Raw genomic sequence first — 22224 nt, 5'->3', positions numbered from 1 at the left:
GAACAAGGGTACTCTATGACCTACACCGGGACTTCCGCTTCCGTCTCCTTTTATTTAGGAGGTAATAAGGAGCTTGGTTTTGCAGATGGATTTTCCGCTTTTTGTTTTTTGCTCCCTTAGAAGGCTCTGCCGCGGTGGGAAGCCACCCTTCCGACCCTCTCTGCGCAGGTCTTTCTGACATAGTGTGGCTCCGGGAGGTGGAGCTCCGGCCCCGCTGCCGAGGCCTGTTTTCCCTGGGGCCAGCGAACCCGGAGGGTAGGGAGAAAGGGAATCTGGAGGTGAGAGGACACTTTTCTTACACACGTGGCGGGGCTGGTGCTTAATTTTTCTTCTGCAGCCTTCGGGAAAGGATTTGAAGCGACCCGGCAGAGAGAGAAGCTCTGGCTTTTTTGCATCCAATTACAAAGAAGGATTACTGGAATGAGAAAGGCCCTCTTGTTCGTCAGAACTTGAGACAATTACTTTTCAAGCTTGACTGTCTCTTAGATGTTACATTTAGTTAACATTTCTAGGCACTTTTTATATTAGATGAGAATGGTTTCCTGCCTTCGTACCGGGTAGGAAGTTATGAATACAGTGCTAAAGCAGAGGGATCCTGATGAATTCTAGGATGAACTGGGGCGCTTTGACACAGGAGGTGCTTGGAGCTTTTCATTTTGTAAAACGAAACTAATGTAAAATATGTAGGCTTTGCAAAGTACAAATTGTATACAACTTTACCACTTTTGAGTCTGATTCAGTTTTATTGGACTTGGATTTAAGAGTTCAACTCCTCCCTTATTATCCCTTCCCTATCTCAGAACTAAAGAGCTAATAATGAAAGTATTATTCACTGTGCTAGAGGTAGACAGTAGGTACGCACACTTAGAACCCTCAAAAAAACAAAGTTTGGGTTTAGTTTTGTTTCAATCTTGAAGTTACCTTTAATTATGGTTCTAAAATGTTTTTTACTCCACTAAAATAACTGAGAAAGTCTAGTTGATGTGAGATTTTTTTTTAATATTTATTTTTTAATTCTCGGCAGACACAACATCTTTGTATGTGGTGCTGAGCATGGAACCTGGGCCTCACGCATGCCAGGCGAGCGCGCTACCGCTTGAGCCACATCCCCAGCCCATGTGAGATTTTTTTAAGGACTAGAAACAACGTTTCTACATTAAGCATCTCGTACATAATAGGTGCTTGACCATTCATAACATCAAAAATACAAAGTTGAGGGCTGGAGATATAGTTCAATTTGTAGAGTGCTTGCCTTGTATACGCAAAGCCCTGGGTTCAATTCCCCAGCATCACATACACACATAAGAAAGTTGAGAAATAACATTAACTAATAAACGAATGGGAAATTAACATTGTATCAACCAGAATTCTTTTGATTGGAAACAATAGAAACAAACAGACCAATTTAAAAAAAAATTATTACAAGTATATGAAGGACCTAACAAACCAGCCCACAAAGGACAGGAACTTCACAATCCTATTGGATTTTTTTTTTTTTAATGTGGTGCGAGGCCAAACCCAGGGCCTCACACATGGGAGACAAGTAGTCTACTGCTAATCCCCAGCCCCAGCCCCCTATTGGGTTTTTCTAGCAGGATTTAGCAAAGTCTCATCCAGGCAACATTATTGCAGTCAGCAAACTTCAGTTTCTTTATATTTGTCATTGTGCTCATAATTCAAATACCAATTGTCTAATCTTGGCTCAGTTTCCCCTTCCACTCTCTATTTCATTCTTAGATGGGAAAGAAGACATCTTGATGAATAATCCCATGAGGATACTCCAAAAGTAAAGTGAAGTTATTACATGAGAAAGGAAAGGCTGTTTAAAAAAATCAGTTCTTAATAGTCAACAAATAAATACCTCATAAAAAAGTCCCACCCTCAAATGTATAGTACAATGGAAGAGGTGATTATATGTATTGTACAGTACATTAAGAAGTGACTGTACTTTATATTAAAAGGCATTAAAAGAAATCACATAGGTTAATAGAAGTACCAGCTGGAAGAGATAAGGCTGTTCAAATTAGCTTAAACAGAAGCCAAGTATATTGGTCCATGCAAACAAATAATGGGAAGATCGGTGTTTTAACTTCATGTTTAATCTCAGCTTCTCTCTGCCAGTTGCTTTTTAATATAGTGACGTAACCTGGTACTGCTGCACTCACATGCCATAACAGATGTCCACTAAAGTTTTGTGGATTAGGTGGACCTCAAAAGATTAGTACATTTGGGGCAAGTCACAGTAGTGGTAAAAGGGCTTTCCAGGTTAAGGGAGAAATGTAGAGTATATGTAAGGAGAAAGTGGTTTCATTTGTTTAACCATAGGGCAACAGCAATAATGGAGGCTATGTTGAAAAGTAGATTTAGGTGGATTATAGAAGGCCTTAATTGCTGATTTTAGAATTTATTCAAGAAATACTGAGAGTTGTTTTTTTGTTTGTTTGTTTGTTTTTTTAAGGGGGGGTTACTGGAAAGTGAACCTAGAGGTGCTCTACTAACAAACTACATCCCCAGCCCTTTTTATTTTTATATTTTTTCTTTTCAAATATCTTTATTTTTAAATTTTTAGTTGTAGATGGACAATACCTTTATTTATCTTTATGTGGTGCTGAGTCTTGAACCCAGTACTTCACACATGCAAGGCAAGTGCTCTACCACTGAGCCACAACCCCAGCCCCCCTTTTATTTTTTATTTTGGAAAAGGGTCTCACAAGTTGCTTAGGGCCTCATTAAATTGCTAAGGCTGACCTCGAACTTGAGATCCTCCTGCTCAGCCTCCTAATTACTGGGATTACAGGCATACACAACAACGCCCGGCAAAAATGCTGAGTACTTGCTATGTGTCAGGCATTATCCTAGGTAATGAGTGTCAAGCAGTAATAAAAATAGACATGATATTTGCCTTCATGGAATTTACAGTCTAGTAGGAAAAGAGAATAAATATGCAATTTACAAATTGAATAAGAGAGCTAGGATTAGGGTAGCAGTGAGTGTTGAGAGAAGAGAACCTTTTAGATTGGGTAATCAGAGAATGCCTTTCTGAAGCAACTAAACAGAGACTTAAATTATGAGAAGCTAGTCATGTGAGAAGTTGGGGGAAAGAATACTAGACATTAAGAGCAATATTTGTTAATGGCCTAAGGTGGGAAACTGCTTGGTGTGTTTGAGGGCTAATAGAGCTAGCAAAAGGTGAAATGAGTGACTGAAAGACATAAAATAATGTTAGACACAGCACTAAACTGCCCAAGACTCACAGGCCATAGGAAGGATCCTGAATTTTAGTCTTAAGTACAAAAGGCATGCATTAAAGGGTTTATACACCAGAGGCATGATCAGCTTTACATTTTTTTAAAAAAAGAATTTAGCCTTTATTTATTTGTTTTTTTAATGTGGTGCTGTGTATCGAACTCACTGCCTCACCCATGCTAGGCAAGCACTCTACCACTGAGCCACAATCCTAGCCCAGGTTTACATTTTTAAAAGATGATCTGATGGTTGTGTAGGTGTATTTACTGCATACATCAAGCTTTACTTGATGAGAGAGAAAAGAAAGTAAGTAACAGTTTAATGATTGGCTGCAAACAACAGTGCCCTCTTGTTGATTTAGAATTTCTCACTCTCCTCTTTGAATGTGTGTTAGACTTTTTTTTTTTCCCCCTAAACGTTGAAAATCTTGTTGCTATATGGAGAATGGTCAGGAAAATTAGGAGGTGTTTGTAATCCCAGCAGGGCCAATGGTGGCTTGGACCAATGAGGTAGAATAGAGTGGACTGGATGGATTTGAGATATATATCGAAGATAGAATTGGTAACTTGGAGATGAATTGGATGTAGCAGTTGAGGAAGGGAGAGAGAAAAATCAGGAATGACTCTTAGGTTTCTGGCTTGAACAAATCAGTGCAATTTACTGAAGTATCACAATCACAGCAAGTCTTTACATAGTCCATATTATGTGCCAGGCTTAGTTATAAGAACTTTACATATAACAATTCATTTCATTGTTCAATATTATCATGATATTTTGATCAGATATTTATATTTTCCTTAGTTTACAGATGAGAAAACCAAAGAACACAGAGATGGGAAAACTGGGGCATGCAAGGTAATGAGGAGCCATTGGAAGTTTTGAAAGATATGAATCCATTTTTTTTGTAACATCTTTATGATGTACCTGGAGCCAGATTTTTCTAATGTCCTTTATCCCTATATGATTTGCTTAATTTTAATGGGCCATAAATTTAGAATTACCTGTGAGTAGTTACTGACTTGTCAATGAAATTTGGGGAATAGGTCAAGGCTAGTGATAAAGATCTTAAAGTCATATATGCATGATGTTGCTAAACAGTTAAAGTAGAGAAAAGGTATTGAGTATAGAATTAAACTTTAAAAAAAACACAGGGCTGGGGTTGTGGCTCAGTGGTAGAGCCCTTGCCTAGCATGTGTGCGGCACTGGCTTTGATTCTCAGCACCACATAAAATAAACAAAGATATTGTGTCCATCTATACCTAAAAGTATTAAAACAAAAAAAACAAACCCTGTCACCTCTCTCCCTCAAATGCCATCTTATATTTCTTTTCAGTCTTACTTGAAACTCCTGTTTCTATTTCCTCACCTCCAATTCTTCCTCAGACTTCTGCAGCATGGCTTTGGCCTTCATATTTCTACTTGATATCTTCAGCAGTGACACCAGACAACTCGTTATTGCTAAATTCTGCAAACACTTTTTAGCCCTTCCTTTTCCTCTCTAGCAACTGGTTTTGTTGATCACTTATTTATACATTTATTTATTCAACATATATTGCTTTTGGTGGGGGGATATGTATGTTAGGTTTCAGAGATATGAAGAGATTGAGTAGTCTCTAATCTCATGGAACTCTTAAAAACATCCCAAAGCATCATAGCTTCCTGCTTTTCTCTCTTTCTGGCAATTCCTTCCTTGTCAGTCTTTTTGCATTCCTGATTTTCCCTGTTTATACCCCAAACTCTCACTCTTCACATTTTTCGTGAGTAATGTCAAATACTCCCACAGATTAAATTATCATCTGTAGGCTGATGATTCACAAATATAGCTCAATTACAAATCATTCCTTATGTTCAGACACATATAATCAGCTGCTCTTTGGACATCACTCAAAGCCAACATATATAAAAATGACTCATTATCTCCTAACCTACCCCCAAACTTGTGCCATCTATTATATTTTTCTGTCTTGAGCAAATAGTACCACCATTCATTCCCTTAGTTCTAGTGTCAGACTCCCTGGGTTCAAACCTTAATTTTACCATTTAAATTTCCTATATCTATTAAATAGGAAAGGAAATAGTACCTACATCATTACAGGTTGTGAGGATTTAAATATATAATAAATATAAGGTTCTTAGCAGAGTGACATACAATAAATGCCCAATTAATTTTAACTTGATTATAATTAGCTTAAGCCACCCTCTATCCTGTAGCTGGATCACTTCAATAGCTTCTTCTTTTTTTTTTTTTAAAGAGAGAGAATTTTTAATATTTATTTTTAGTTATCAGCAGACACAACATCTTTGTTTGTATGTGGTGCTGAGGATCAAACCCGGGCCGCACGCATGCCAGGCGAGTGTGCTACCGCTTGAGCCACATCCCCAGCCCTTCAATAGCTTCTTAAGTGATCTCCCGTAAGACTGTGATCCCTTGCCGCACTTCGTTGGGCTGCAGCAAAATAAAGGGGGGGGGGGGGTGACGAAGAACTTGTGTACTTGATACAGCAGGAGTAGGAGCCGTTTATTGCAGGACAGGAGCAGTATTTATACATTCCACAGAGCTTATCTAATTAGCATAAACTAGATACATCAGTCAACCAATAAGGAATCTCTACACTTAATGGCTCGCTTTTGTTACTTCTCAAACCACTCCCTCAGGCATTTTGCCAGGCACCATCCAGACTTGTTTACGAACTCTAACATTCCCCTGGCAAAATGCCAGGTGTTATTTTTGACTTGTCTACAGACTCTAAGAATCCCTTTTTGATAGGAATCATGTTTTATTTATAGTTTGGACTCTAGTACAATTCTTGACACATAATAACCCTCAATAAATATTTGTTGGTTGAATAGTGAAGTAAGAGGAGACAGAAAAAAGATGGCTAGAAGTACTTGGGAGGCCTCCTGGGGGTGGTTGTTCATGCCTATAATCCCAGTGATGGTTTGGGAGACTGAGGCAAGAGGATTACAAGTTTGAGTCCACTTTCAGAAACTCATCAAGATCCTGTCTCAAAAAAATAGAAAGTACTGTGGGATGTAGCTCAGTGGTAGAGCACTCCTGGGTTCAGTCCCCAGTAACACCCCCCCTCCTGCCAAAAAAAAAAGTACCTGACAGGTATAGACACAAAAGTTTGAAAAAGCGTAGGAGGATCTGAAAGGTTTGGGATTCATGGTATATTGGTTTATTTTTAAAATAATTTTAAATTGCTGAGGCTGGCCTTGAACTTGCCATCCTCTTGCCTCAGCCTTCTGAGTTGCTGGGATTACAGGTGTGAACAGCAAAAAATACAATTCAAAATTTTCAATCATAGAAATAAATACATGTTCACTGTAGAACACTTGAAAAGTACAGGGAAAATATTAGGAAGAAAATTAAAACTTGTTAGCAATTCACCACTTGTAACATTCTGAATGTTCTTTCCAGCCTTTATTTATATATGGGCTGACACACACACAAACATACACACATATATCCTCCCTCTCTCTCTCTCTCTCTCTTTTTTTTTTTTTTAACATTCTCTCGTTTTTTTACACCTAGGTTTCCAATTTCCCGTATTTTAATAATAGGGAATACTTACACACGAATGTCATATTAAATTTTTACATCTTACTACTTCCCTGAGAAGAAAGTGTTTTAATACTTTTTGACTCTGTGACAGTGGGTGGGCCAAAATGTGAGTTAAAAAAAAAAAATCATCGCTTGTTCCTCAACCTCCCTTACATCATAAATAAACCTTAGGGACAACTGGTTTAATTTGCCCATATTAGCCTTGTTCTCCAGTTACATATTCTGAAATCGAGGTCTTAGTTTCTGAAACACTTGTGTAGGCACATCTGTTACACACTAGGGCTTTATCTACTTTATAACATTTAAGATTCGACAAGAGTAAGGTTTTCGGGACAGAAATTCGAACTCAGATCTGATGCTTTCTCAACTTCTTTTTTTCCCTTTAACCTCACTCTCCTTGTGTATTCGAGGGCTGTGCCACCATTTTCCATTCCTGAGCCTTGGAGAGGTTTGTCCGTGTTTTGTTTTTTTGAAGGAACAGGATATTTCGCTCGTTCTGAGTTTTCCCTGTGTTTAGGTTTTTTAGAAAATTCCTGTGCGAGGAAACATCCAGAGAATGTTGGTTGGTTTGACATATTCCTTGGACCCAGGCCTAGCCCGGACCAAGTGAAAAGTTCCGGTTTCCCAGGTGACACTGCCGCCTTTCTGGTTCTCCCGCGCACCCGGATGACGTTGCGCGGCGAGGTTCTTTTACGTCAAAGTGCCAGCCCACCATCTTTGTGCCTGGCAAATTGGGTTTTGCGCAGTGGCTTAGACCTAGAGCAAGAATCGTGACGGGCCGGAAACCATTACAACACCCGGGCTGTGCTCTCTGGCTGCCGCCGCCACCCCCACCCTTGCCTCCGGTGAGTTCACGGCAGCTGGCTTTGGGGTGTGTCCCTAATTGATTGGGGTGGGAGAAAGGGGAACCCCGCGCTGGGTAGGAGTCGGTGGGAGGAAAGAAGCGCGACCGTTGAGGAAGCTGTCGGGTGTGACCGTTGTGAGGAAAGGGTTGGAGAAAGGGTCTCCACCGCGGTGGCTGTTGTGGATTGACGGAAGGCTCGGGTGTGGCAGCAGGTGGCTGGGGGCTTTGGAGGGAAGGTTTGTTTCCAAGTCGGGGTTTAGAGGAACAAGGCCAGGGGTGTGGCCGGTAGATGCTGGAGGCCAAAGGAAAACCATCCTTCTTCCATCCTGCTGGGCGTCGTTCTTCGAGGCTGGGACGTGTCCAACAAGCAAAAGAGAAAAGGGATTTCCCCCAATGGTCCGTCCGTTGAAACCTTGCCTGTCTCCGGTAACTTGAGGTTTAGAGACACCTCTCCCCACTTGATAATGCATGACCATACCCCTAGGGTCTTGCTCACGTTGGGAAAGAGGGGTTTCAGATACTAGGGAGGAAGGGAAACCTCCAGATTGACGCGATATGAAAGAGGGAGAAGCCAATGTGAATACATATTAACCCGGATTTTTCTTCTTCTTCTTTTTTTTTTTTTTTTTTCTGGGTTTAGCAGGAACAGTTTGTTTTGAGAAGGGCTATGGGTAACACTACAAGTAAAGAAACTGGAATTTCTTGTTATTTCCATATTCTTGGAATTCCAAGAATTTGTACTAGTGGTTTTGGGGGCTAGGTTTTTGTTGAAATAACTTGGCTGCTTCTTTATGAAGTAGTGTGAAGGTAGCGAGGATGCTTCATTAAACTTTTGACTTAAATAGAAAGAAAATATGTATTTTTAACTGCCATACAGTTATAATCATTGTTTAAAGGGAATGGCAAAGAAAATGCAATGAGCCCAGGGAGGTAGAATGACTCAAAAAGGTAGTCGGTTGGTTGTAATGAGAAACAATTTAAATTATTAATTGCCTTCCTTGTCGTTATATTGCTTAGCTTCAGGGTACATTTACAAAGTAATAATAGAAAGCAGCAGATGAAGGAGATGCAGCTGTGCAAGAAAAGGTGTAACACATTCTGATGATGACTAAGCTTGGTGGTAAGGTGAGAACTGTTTGCAGGTATCTTAGCAGTCGCAAGCAACTCCCAAGGAAATAGATAATGTGTTCCGAAAACAGCCTCACTGAAAGTTTGGTGGTAAAATTGACCTAAAGCTAACATTTTGACTGTAAATTAAGAGACTCAAGGAGTTCTACTATTTTCATCCTTTTCTTCTTCGAAAGATCAGTGTTTTAGAATATTAGGCACAGGTTTGAACCAAGCTGAACTAGGAGAATATTAGGACACAGTCTCCTTCCTTTCTTCTTTCCCTTCAGGCTGAAGTTTTCCAGAGTTTATTGATATTTTATTAATAATTGGACGTAAAACTTTTGAGCTTCTTTCTGTGTAGTACTGTATTAATATTAGTCTATCATATTTAAATAGAAAACACATGTGATTTTAGCTTTTAAATGTTTCATAATTTCTGATAAGCTAAATGATACCTGAAGATGCTGTTGTCTTTGTGTTATTGTGGAATATTTGATTAAAAATGAACTTAACAGGGGCTGGGGTTGTAGCTTAGCGTTAGAGCGCTCACCTAGCATGTACAAGGCGCTGGGTTTGATCCTCAGTACCGCATAAAAAAATAAATAAAACAAAGGTATTGTTTCCAATTAAAAAATATTTTTTAAAAATGAACTTAACACCTTTCACCTTGTAATAAAAGGTTGCTGGGATGACCCTCCTACTTATAATTTGCTTAACTTTGGCTAGTTTTTCACTATGAACATTAAGCTGTAAAGCCTGACTTTATGAGCAAAGAAGGGTCATCTAATGGTCTTACAATTCTAATTTAGCTGCTATTTCCCAGAGAGCCATTTGACATTAAGATTTAAAAAAAAAAATTTCCTGACCTTATTCTACCCAAACTATTAATCTTATTTTGCTGTTGAGTTTCTGTTTTGGGGAACTGGAAGGGAGGGAGGAATGGAAAAAGAGGAGGGACTTTTACAACCTATATTTGACAGAAACTAGGCTATGTTAAATCTAGATATATAATCCTGTACAGGGAGGCCTTCTGTGAAAAGCAGTGACATCACACTCTGGCCTAAGAAAAGTGAGAGTGATTATGTGCATTGACTATGGCAGCTTTGTTATTTAACAATGTCCCTAGGCCATACTGTACATAAGTTCTCAAACAGCCAGTGACTTGTCATGGTCTGATCTGGTAAAAAGGTAAAATGAGTTCAAATTCCATCATGGCTTTGCTTTTCTAGGCTTCTCCTGAGAAATAATTTTGTTTTCCCCAGAAGGACTTTGATTTTTTTTTTTTTAGGCACTTCAACAAATACTTTGTTTTTCTTCAGCTCCATCTTTGGCTTCTAATGCAGAAATTAGTTTTCATCTTTTTTGAATTTTGGCAGTGCCCATATCTGAAAAGCGATTGAGTATATTTCCTTTAAAAATATGAATATGTAATTTTTTTGAGGTGAAATTCACATTATGTAAAATTAACCATTTTAAGATGAACAGTTCAATGGTATTAAGAACATTCACAGTGTTGTGCAACCACCATCTCTTCTCACTTTTTTTGTTTGTTTGTTACTGGGGAATTGAATCCAGGGTTATCTCTGAGCTACATCCCCTGTCCTTTTTATGTATGTATGTATGTATTTACTTTTGGTACTGGGGGTTGACCTAGAGGCACTTTACCACTGAGCCACATCCCTAACCCTTTTTATTTTTTGAAACAGGGTCTCACTAAGTTGCTTAGGGCCTTGCTAAGTTGCTGAGGCTGGTCTCAAACTTGCAATATCCAGCCTCAGCCTCCCTAGTCACTAACCGAGATTATAGGCATATACCACTGTGCTTGGCTCTCACATTTGTTTAGACTTTTGTTTTTCTTGGAGTTTCTTTTGGCTTGGGACAATGACTAACTTGGTACAGTGTTTCTCTGCCAATATGGATAGAGAATATTTTATTATAATTATTTACAATGGTTCCAGTTTAAAAAGAATGTGTTTTATCTCTTCTTGTTGCCATTTTGTTGTTTTGCAGTGCTGGGGATTGAACCCAGGGTTTTGTGCCTGTTAAGTGCTCTACCACTAAGCTACTTCCCTTGCTCCTACCTCTTCTCCTGAGAGCACAGATTCTTAGGTTAGAACTTATACTATGGGCCTCTAAAGATATTTGACTCTCCTTTCTTCCCCAAAATTTTGTGGATATGTACATTTTCCCTAGTTAAGATAAGAACATGATATTCTTACACTGAACATGACAGAAATGTATTCCTCAACATTGAAATTTGTTAGTGGAGATAATGAGTATATGAGTTACTAATAAAGGTATGATTTAAGACTGTCAATTTATTATTTAATAGAACGTGATGAAAATTATGTTTTAAGAATGTAATATGTGGCTGTGGGCAGTAGAACACACCTATGATCCCAGTGATTTGGGTGGCTGAGGCAGGAAGATTTCAAGTTTGAGGCTAGTCTCAACAACTTAGTGAGACCCTGTCTCAAAATAAAAAATAAAAAGAGGGGCTAGGGTTGTGACTCAACGGTAGAGCGCTCACCTAGCATGCATGAGGCCCTGGATTCGATCCTCAGCACCACATAAAAATAAATAAACAAAATAAAAGTATTATGTCTAACAAAAAAAACAATAAATATTAAAAAAATAAAATAAAAAGAGCTGGGAGTGTAGCTCAGCCCCCTGGGTTCAATTCCCAGTACAAAAAAAAAAAAAAAAAGAAAAAAAGAAAGAAAGAATTTAATGCATGGGTATATGTATGAAAACTTTAAAGGACAAAATGACAAAAGGATTTTATGCAAAACTTTTTCCAAGAAACGGGGGGGAAATTTTTCAAACAAGTTTTTTTTTAAATCTTAAACAGGTTTTAAGTTTTGACGACCCTATTTAAAATGGCAGAATAGCTTCCTAGATAGATCATAATATATTTGAGAGAGAGAGAGAGAGCCCTCTTATCAGACTCTGGTAATCTTTTTTTTTTTTTCTTTCTCTCATTTTTCGGTATTGGGATTGAATTCAGGGGCACTCTACTACTAAGCCAAATCCCTGGTCCTATTTTGTATTTTATTTAGAGACAAGGTCTCACTGAATTGCTTAGGGCCATGCAGTTGCTGAGGCTGGCTTTGAACTCCCAATCCTCCTGTCTTAGTCTCCCAAGCTGCTGGTATTATAGACATGAGCCACCACCCCTGGCTCTGGTCATCAATTCTGTATATTGTTTTTTTCTGTTTATATATATAAATTCTAGGTAACTTCAAACTTATTTCAAGTCTTTTTTTACATGATGAATTTCTTTCTTTCTGTATCTACTTCACATTTAGTTTGTTATGAATGGATTAAGTGATTATAACATTCTTTGAAATTTTTTTAGAAAGGCATTATGAAAACATTGTATAAGGCAAGCCTTTGTTACAGATTAATTTTTAGTTATATTAAGTATTGGAACAGAAATTTATGCATTCTTCCGTGATGTTTGTGAATTCTAGCTCACTTCTTTTAACAAGGGAATTCAGTGAAGTTCCAGTACAACTTAAAGAACTATTATATTAGGGTCAAGACCATAAATCCTAAATGGCAAGTGAGTGTATGTTTCACTAAATTGTATAAGAAGCACATTTTAGAAATCAGATTTGAATCAAACTTTTTTTATTATTTTGGGTTTTTCTGGCTTTTTTTTTTCTTTAATTACATCGATTTGTTTGGCACTTTATTTTTTTCTCCCAGACCCGTATTTATTATTGTTTGCCAAATGTATGAATGCTTGAGTTTGCCAAATATAGTATCTCTCAAGTTGTACTGACTTGATAGTAAAGAGCAAGTATCAGATGTCTTGTCCTGAAATTGATAATAAATATTATTAACGATGGTAGTAAAGAAGAAGATACTCGTTTTTGAGTGCAGAAGGAATATTATTTAAAGAAAAATTGAATATATTTAAAGAAATCAAGTACATGGGACAAAGTCCTAGAGTTTCTCAAATCAAGAAGAATTGTCTCATTATTTTGGAAGAAACATGACCAGTGCATGCTGCTTTTTTTTTTTTTTTTTTGGGTATATAAACTATTTATTAACAGAAAAGGCCTACAGACTGATTTCTTCTTAGATACACCCACGGTGCGGCCGCGGCGCCCAGTGGTCTTAGTGTGCTGGCCTCGGACACGAAGGCCCCAGAAGTGGCGCAGTCCCCTGTGGGCCCTAATCTTCTTCAGTCGCTCTAGGTCCTCCCGGAGTTTATTGTCTAGACCATTGGCCAGAACCTGGCTGTATTTTCCATCCTTTACATCCTTCTGTCTGTTCAAGAACCAGTCTGGGATCTTGTACTGTCGTGGATTCTGCATAATGGTGATCACACGTTCAACCTCATCTTCAGTGAGTTCTCCAGCCCTCTTGGTGAGGTCAATGTCTGCTTTCCTCAACACCACATGGGCATACCTTCGCCCCACACCCTTAATGGCAGTGATGGCAAAGGCTGTTTTCCGCCGCCCATCGATGTTTGTGTTGAGTACTCGCAAAATGTGCTGGAACTTTTCAGGAATCACTAGAGACATGGCGGCAGCAGAGCGGCGGCGTGTAGGCCTCCTGCGGAAGAGCGCTGCTTTTGTTTTACTAGTAGAACTTTGTGTCAGTTGGATTAAACTTTTCTGGGTCTCAAGACAGAAAAATTAGGGTTGAGATTGAGATCCATGTTCTTACTAATTTTCTTGTACTTAGTGTGACTGAACAAATATCTCAGTCTTTTGCCTTATTTTTAACTATAAACTGCTATTATTTTTGTCTTTGGGAATACTGTTGGGATAAATGTAAATAATTGGAAATATGAAGGCCACAAATTTAAGAAGATATATTAGTCTCTTTAAGGTATGTTAGTCTCTCTAGGTGTTGTGAAAGAATAGTATCCTGTTTTAGGCTTTTTTTTTTTTTTCTTAAAAGAGCTTCCTTTTATAGAAAAGTGTATGTAGTGTTGACTAGGTTGGCAAAATTGTTTTCTCTTTGATCCTTACACTGCTTCAGAATTTATGCTTTGAAGTGACTCCATCTTGAAACAGGAAATAACCAAATTTTCCTGAATAAAAAGTTATAGGAAGATCTTTCAAAACAAATTTTTTATTTTATGTGTTTAATTAATTAAAGATATATTTAGGTTTCACTCTTGAAGGCTTTGAGAAGATCATTGTAAACAAAATTACAAAGTCAAGCAGGGTATGGTGGTGAACACTTGTAATCCCAGTGACTCGGGAGGATGAAACAGAAGGGTTGAAAATTCAAACCCAGCCTCAGAAGTTTAGCGAGGCCCTAAGCCATTTAGCCAGACCCTGTCTCAAAAGAAAAAAAAAGGCTAGATGTGTGGCTCACTGGTAAAGTGCCCCAGTTCAATTCCTGGTACCAATAATAATAATAATTTACAAAGCCATAATAGATTCAGATTATTACCACATTCCTTTGGGCCTTTAGACTTTGTCCCTAGTAGCTCCTTGAGCCAGGAGTTATATATATATTTTTTATCCATCTCTGCAATTACCAATTTGGGTGGTAAGGAAGAAGACATTCTTAAATATTATTAAAATTAACTGAATGTTCTTAAAATTAATCAGATGCCTTAATGGATATATGCAGCATGAATAAATAATTTTTTTTTCTCTTGCTACAGGTGCACATTAAAGATCCAAAATCATGACTGACTCCAAGTACTTTACAACAAATAAAAAGGGTAAGTAGGAAAACCTGGTTAAATTTTGGAGATTTTTCAAAGTTGTGGTGTTTTTTTTCCTTTGTGTGTATACTAGGGATTGAAGCCAGGGGTGCTCTACCACTGAGCTGTATCCTCATCCCTTTTACCTAGTTTTTTTTTTTTTTTCAGTTGTCAGTGCCTTATTGTTATTTATATGCAGTGCTAAGAATTGAACACAGTTCCTTACACATGCTAGGCAAGCGCTCTACCACTAAGCTATAACTCCTGCCTCACTTTTACTTATTTTGAGATGTGGCCTTGCTGAGTTGCCCAGGCTGTCTTAAACCTGGCAATCCCCCTGCCACATACTCTTGAGTCACTAGGATTATAGGCCAGTTTTTTATTTTTTAGGGGGGTGGGTTGCTGCTAGGGATCTAACCCCAGGGCTTTGTGCATGCTAGGCAAGTGCTCTACTACTGAGTACCCTTTTGGCTTGAAATCATTGAATTACCTTATTAAAGAAGTGAGTTAGAACTCACAGGCAACATAAAATACAGTTGTATAAACCTCTTACTGTCTGCAGGTTTAGCTAAGTTTTCAGATTGCAAAATCCTACCTTCATTTATCACATTCATTTATTTAGTAAACATTTATTGAGTATATACAAGTCACATTCACTTAATACCCTAATGTTGGTGGAGTTTCTGATTAGATACCCTAATTTCATTGAGTCAGATTAGGTACAGAGGACACCTAGTACACAAATCTTGGTTTCTAAATACCATATTCCATTATATGAACCAGACTCCTTGGAGAAATAACTAATTCCAAGGCTGGATTGAGGGAATGTACAAATTGAACATGAACATCTTGTGCCAGAATATAAGGAAGTGCTCAAAAAATGATTGGTATGTCAGGGAGCACAATAGCCTAAAGGGATTGCTACTGGCAAAGTTTAGAGTAATTTGAGCAATAAAGTCATCACAGGCCAGGCATGGTGGTGCACGCCTGTAATCCCCTGGAAGACTGAGGCAGGCGGATCAAAAATTCAAAGCCAGCCTTAGCAATTTAGAGAGGTCCTAAGCAATTTAGCCAGACCCCATCTCAAAATAAAAAGGGCCAGGGATGAGACTCCGTATCATCATTGCAGGCCAGCTTTTTATTTTTTAGGGGGGTGGGTTGCTGCTAGGGATCCAACCCCAGGTTGAATGCCTCTGTATCAAAATAAATAAATAAATAAAATAAAAAGTCATAGATCATAGCCCATTAAATAATAATAAATCACAATACACAGAGGCATAGATCGTAAATTAGGCGAGAGTTGTCAGTGAATGCTAAAACTTGCAGGTGAAAGTTTGATGAAGAACAGATATTTCCATAGTTTCCAAGTATCTTTTCACAGATTACTAATTACAAAGGGAAAAATATTTACAGTGTAAAAATCTAGCAGTTACAACTTTAACCAAGTATTCATGTTAATATCAGCAATACTGGAATAAACTTATATCATTTACCTTTGGGTATGATATGCTGAGAAGACCATTCTATTACTTTAACAATTAGCTTGCCCACAATTTATGACTTCAGGGCAATCATGAGGGAAGGGATTCTATATGCTGGGTGACCTGTTTTAAAAAAGTTATGTGCTGGAGTTGTGGCTCAGCAGTAGAGTGCTTGCCTAGCACGCGCGGGGCCCTGAGTTTGATTCTCAGCACTACATTAAAAATAAATAAAATAAAGGTATTGTGTCCAATTACAACTTAAAAAAGTAAATATTTTTTAAAAAAAAAAAGTTGTGGGCTGGGATTGTGGCTCAGCCATAGGGCGCTTGCCTCGCATGAGTGGTACCCAGGTTCAATCCTCACCACATAAAAATAAAGGCATTGTGTTGTGTCCATCTACACCTAAAATAAATAAATAAATATTAAAAAACAAAGTTGTAATGCAAACAGACTTTTGAATTAAAGGAAACTAAAGAGACATGACAATAAATGTAATGCGTAATCCCAAACTGAAGATTGCTCCAGAGTTGGAAATGGAGTGGGAATCAAGTTTGAGACCTTGAAATAAGATCTATAGATTAGATGATGATGTTGATATAATAGTGTTTTAATCATTGTATTAAGGTTATATAAAATAATTTCCTTTTTTTAGAAAACACTGGTAAGTGTATGAATATGTCACAATAAATCCCATTATTTATATTTGTAATGCACCAATAAAAATGAATTAAAAAGAAAAAAGATTCACTGATGTATGTATTTAGAGCTAAAGAGGTATGATGTCTGCAGTTTACTATTAAATAGTGTAGGGAAAAGGTATATATAAATGCACAGAAGGACTGGAGATGTGGCTCAGTGGTAGAGTATTTGCCTAGCATGTGTGAGGTCCTGGGTTTGATCTCTGGCACCACTGGGAGAAAAAAATGCAGAGAAAATTGTAAAGGAAATGTGGCAAAATATTAACAGAGGAATCTTACAACTTTAAAACTGAAGTTTTTAAAAAAAATTAAAAAGCATAGTAGCCTGGAGTAAATAAGGAGCACCAGAACATTTTCCAGAATACTCAAGCAGTCTGTCATATTTCATCATTTGTGATATATATAGTTGAAAAAATTCTGTTATAATTCAGAAAGCCCATTAGTGAGTTGTTTAATTATATCAACTACTAATCAACCTTGTATGAATGTCACAATAAATCCCCTTATTTATATTTATAATGCACCAATAAAAATGAATTAAAAAGAAAAAAGATGATGATGTTAATATAACAGTGTTTTAACCTTTCAATCTTGTCCACATATTGCAGTTGCCCAGAGAACTTAAAACAATATTGATGCCTTATCCCAACTTCAGAAAACCTGATTTCAGTGGTCTGGGTGAGGAGATTTTAAAAGCTCCCTGGATTATTTTAACGTGTGTAGCCAGGATTGAGAACCATTTCTACCTGTTGGCAATGCTTGGTAGGTTTGATCAGGAAGGAAGAGAAGATATGAATTTAATAAAGTTATGTTATGTGAAATACCTTGCTCCCTTTAGTACCCCTCTTTGGCTTTACCCAATTTCTTCCTCCCAATATGTATTATTTACACCTATAAAAGTCATAGCCCTTTATCATTCATTTCAGCTTTTCCTGACTTTCTTATTATTTGGAGATGTATTTATTTTTTCTTCGGTTAACTTTTTGTGTATTTTCTATAATGACATGAAGAGATCTTCAAAAATCTTCATTTTACTATTCAAACTTTCTCTTGAAGGGGTCTTGGTGACCATTTTTATTCAGGCATTTTTAAAAGTCTAAGATTTAGAAATTGACTCACGCTAGATAAATACCACATTTAAAAAAAAAAAAAAAGGGCAGACTCTGTTCCATTTGCTTCCTGCAACGCCTACCAGTACTGCCAGTGGAACATATTCTTTAAATTTATGCTATTGGAACTAGAATAATTTCAGTTACATCCTGTTTTGATTCTGCAACTCCTGATGCTATTCACACTTTTTTTCTGAAACCCTGCTGTTTGTCTTTTACTGTTCCCAGAAGTAAATGATGGAAACCCTAAGACTTAACTGGATTTGGCAGCATAGACTTGGTGAAGAGAAAAATGACTCTTTAGAGGGCCTAGCTTTTCTGCTCTGATATATTTTTTTTTTTAACTGTCAATAACAGTGATTTTGTAACAGTTTGCTTGCCTTTTGGGATGGATATTAATGAAACAAGCCTTTCTATTGCTCATTTTATCTATTTCATCCTTCCCACTTAAGGGCTTCAGGGAGATGACTAGTGTACAGTCATACTGATGAATTAGGTCTGGTTAAAAAGAACACTGAAAATTGTCTTGAAGATGGAGAAAAATAAGACAAGTTGTATCAAGTTTAGGGATATAGATGGAAGGTAGAGATGGAATCAGCCTTTTTCTCATGGGCCACCTGTTGAGTTTTTGGTTGTCTTACCACCCCTTTAATTTTAAAACAGATGAGGATTATTACCTTCTTTTTTATTTTGTCCTTGGCATCCTGAAAAAAGGTGAACCAGGAGACTGGGCCTTAAAAGTGGTGATAGTTCCTGGCATTTCACAGTGTAGACTCCTTAACAGGAGTATAACGTGTAACATTCATGATTATACGTTTAGGTGGGGCATATAGCTCAAGATCATACTTTTAGAAATGAGCCTAATTTATACCATTGCCACTTCAAAATTATGATTGTCAGATTGATTGAATAGGGTCGGACCTAAAAACCCTTTAACTTATTAAGGTACTGACTGATTTAGAGCAGTGGTTCTGAACCCTAGTTGTGTATTAGAATCACTTGGAGGAACCTTTAAAAAGAGAAAAGTAAAGCCAGTCACAGTGGCACATGCCTATAATCCCAAGGACTCAGAAGGCTGAAGCAGGAGGACTGTAAGTTCAAAGCCATCCTCAGCAACTTAGGCCCAGACCTTGTCTCAAAATAAAAAGTAAAAAGTGTTGGGGATGTGGCTCAGTGATTAAGTGCCCCTGAGTTCAATCCCTGGTACCCAAAAAGAAAGAAAAAGTAAGAGTTCTTCTTGATATTCTGATTCATTTGGTTCATATGGAGCCTAAGCATTGTTATTGTTAAATATTTCTGACAGTAGTAGGGTGTGGCCAAGGTTTAGCACATCTGGATTTGAGAGTCAGGAGACAGTGATAAGCCCAACTCTTATCACTAACTATTTTGTAACTTTCAACTTCTTCTTTATCTGTAAATTTGGGAGCGGGTATATGAGATGATACATATTTCTTCTGGTTTGAAAACACTGATTTTTAAACCTGCTCCTTGCCTACATTTATTTTCTTCTGAGGACCTTAAAATTCTGATGGGAGGTGATACCTCAGTTATTGTTCTGTTCCCATCATAAGTACATATCATGATGTTTACTTTTTCCTACTTTTATGGTTCCCAAAGATCTGGATTTCACCTTAAGTTAGGTCATAACTGAAAAGGTCTTAGAAACATTTGTGGTGTCCTTATCAGTGGGTTAGTAAATATTCTAGAACTTTGAAGTTTACATACCTATAATTTTTTATTTTAATTGCTGCCATGTTATCCTGGTGTAACTGCATAATATAATGTGTTCTACTCTGGTTATCTGGTTCTGGAACCTCACCCATTTGTTCTTATCTCTTGTAGGAGAAATCTTTGAATTAAAAGCTGAACTCAACAATGAAAAGAAAGAAAAGCGGAAGGAGGCTGTGAAGAAAGTGATTGCTGCTATGACTGTGGGGAAGGATGTTAGGTAAGAGAGTATTCACTAATGCTATTGATTCATACCCCATTTTATGGCCTTTGCTGCTTTTCTTTAAAATCATAGACCCACTGCATCCAATGGTGTGTGCCTGTAGTTCCAGCTATTGGGGAGGCTGAGGCTGGAGAATTGCCTGAGAATAAGAGTTTGAAGCCAGCGTGGGGACCTTGCCTCTTCCAACTTAAGTATTTTGTTTGTTTTTTAGAAGAGTGAAATGACTTGATTTTGTTGCATATAGATAGCATAAAACATCCTGAGTACTGGCACAGTTACAAATCTGTCGATTGAGGAAATTTTAGAAGATGATAAAAATATACTGAGAAGTAGAAGTTCACATATTCTTTAATTTGCTCAAGCCAGTATCCTCAACTTAACAATTCCACATTTTTGAATTTAAGATGGAAATCTGTCTTAACAAATTTGATCAGATTTTTTGTTTGTTTCTGTAATTTAATGAGACCATTTGAAAATAAGTAAGGATTATCTTTAGGCCTTGTGGATTCCAAAGGCCCTTTCATGAGATCAAAGCTATGTGTAAAATAATGCTTAGAAGTTACTTACCTTTTTCATCATTTTTATGTTTGCACTGATGGTATGAAACAGCTGTGGGTAAAACTGTTAGTGTTTTAGTATGAATCAAGGAGTGGTGCTGGCCATAGCAGTCATTATATTTGTTACTACAACATACTTGGGAACACCCTTCATGAAGCATTAAAATTCTATTAAAACTTTAACCTTTTAAATGAGAGTGTGTTAGAAATTCATTAACTGACTTTGGTTTTCTTGGCTTTGTGCATATTAAACCTGGTATTTCTATTGATAAAATATTTTAGTTTCTTATGCTGCTTCAGTTTGATAGTCTTCTATAGTAAAGGTTTTAATTAAAAAAACCTTGAATTTTGAATACAAATTTTTATAATTTATGGAATGAAATGGGAATTACTTATACTTTTCCTGCATTGTGAAGTGTGATGGTTGAGAAAACACTCTGTGTGATTGTTTGAATTGCAGAAACCATTTTTATGTGAAAGAATGATTGACAAGATATATTTAATCAGACTTTAGTATTTGGGATGCATTTTATCAAAAATGAACCTATCATTTCAAGGGGAAAAAACTGACAGTAGATAAATTTCAAGCTTTAAAGTAAAATTTGCAGTTTTGGAAAATTTGTGTCTCTCATAATTTAGTTCAATAGATTTCTAATACCTAAACACTTCTCTAATGAGATTGTTTGTGAAATTGATAAATGTGATTATTTGCTGTGATATAATGAAATATGTTAACATTGGAAGGATCTGAAAACTCAGTGAACCAATATTTTCTAAATGACCAATGCACTTATCATAAAATTTTGCATGGGTAAAAAATCCATTCAAAATGTATGATAAGTGAATGGATTTTAATGCATCCAAGTACAAAAGGCTTATCCATATGGTTTCAGACTTCACATTGTAAATATCTTAAGAAAGTTCTATTTATAAGCTAAAAAAGTGAAAAACCCTCATTTTGTAGTTTTGATGTAGTGTCAAAAAAGAATATCCATTTGACCCAGCTATCCTACTCCTCAGTCAGGACTTAAAAACAGCATACTATAGTGACATAGACACACCAATGTTCATAGCAGCTCAGTTCACAATAGCTAAACTGTGGAAACCAACTTAGATGCCCCTCAACAGATGAATGGATAGAGAAACTGTGGTATGTATATACAATGGAATATTTTTCAGCAGTAAAAGAGAATAAATTATGGCATTTGCAGGTAAATGGATGGAGTTGAACAATATCATGCTAGGGTGAAGTAAACCAATCCCCCAAAACCAAAGGTCGAATGTTCTCTCTGATAAGTGAATGCTGATACATAAGGGTGAGGCATGAGGAGAATGGAGGAACTTTGGGCAATGGGAGGGAGGGTAGGGGCATGGGGGCAGGGAAGATGGTGGAATGAGATGAACATTATCCCTAGATACATGTATGACTGCACATATGGTACAACTCTACATCGTGTACAACCAGAGAAATGAAAAGTTGTGCTCCATTTGTATACAACGAATCAAAATGCATTCTGTCATGTATAACTAATTAGAACAAATAATTTTAAAAAAGAATGTACAGTTAAATGAAAAAGCTATTAAATATTTCTCCCTTTTCCATGTTATATATGTATGTGTATGAAGCTGAATTTTTCTTCTTATACTTCAGCCAAAAACAACATTCTGCAACAGAGTCATGTTTCACTATAGTATGCTGACTTTAATTCTTTAGGATAAATACTTAGAAGTGGTATAGCTGGGTCATACGGTGTTTCCATTCGTAATCTTTTGAGAAACCTCCATACTGATTTCCATAATGATTATGCTCCTTTATAATCCTGCAACAGTGTAACAGTGTTCCTATTTCTCCACATCCTTTCCATCACTTATTACTATTTGTATTCTTTTTTATTTTATTTTTAAATTTTTGGTATTAGGAATTGAACCCACAGGTACTTTACCACTGAGCTACATCCCCGGATATTTTTATTTTTTATTTTGAGA

The 22224-nt window shown here is 37.1% G+C and overlaps 1 protein-coding gene and 1 non-coding gene across 5 annotated transcripts in view; both read left to right on the top strand.

The window, feature by feature from the left end:
• Positions 1–76: 76 nt before the first annotated feature.
• Positions 77–22224, top strand: part of Ap2b1 (adaptor related protein complex 2 subunit beta 1) — a 114320-nt gene continuing 92172 nt past the window's right edge. For 2 of the 4 annotated variants that reach the window (XM_046457539.2, XM_046457536.2), the window contains exons 1-3: positions 7504–7656; positions 14401–14460; positions 19573–19678. In XM_046457539.2, the coding sequence (XP_046313495.1) occupies positions 14424–14460; positions 19573–19678 (143 nt within the window). In that variant the 5' untranslated portion in view covers positions 7504–7656; positions 14401–14423. Of the gene's footprint in view, positions 279–7503; positions 7657–7845; positions 7868–14400; positions 14461–19572; positions 19679–22224 lie in introns of those variants that run through there. The other 2 variants (XM_046457537.2, XM_046457538.2) reach the window with 2 other exon arrangements.
• LOC124101525 (small nucleolar RNA SNORA8) lies at positions 20383–20514 on the top strand. Its single transcript, XR_006854633.1, has one exon. It is a non-coding gene; the product is annotated as a small nucleolar RNA SNORA8 (small nucleolar RNA).

This window comes from Marmota monax, unplaced genomic scaffold (assembly GCF_021218885.2).
Source record: "Marmota monax isolate L192 unplaced genomic scaffold, Marmota_monax_Labrador192_F-V1.1 WCK01_AAM20220418_F8-fsc00417, whole genome shotgun sequence".
NCBI classification, from domain to species: domain Eukaryota; kingdom Metazoa; phylum Chordata; class Mammalia; order Rodentia; family Sciuridae; genus Marmota; species Marmota monax.
Note: the sequence above shows the minus strand (reverse complement) of the source record. Positions and strands in the feature narration are given on the sequence as shown.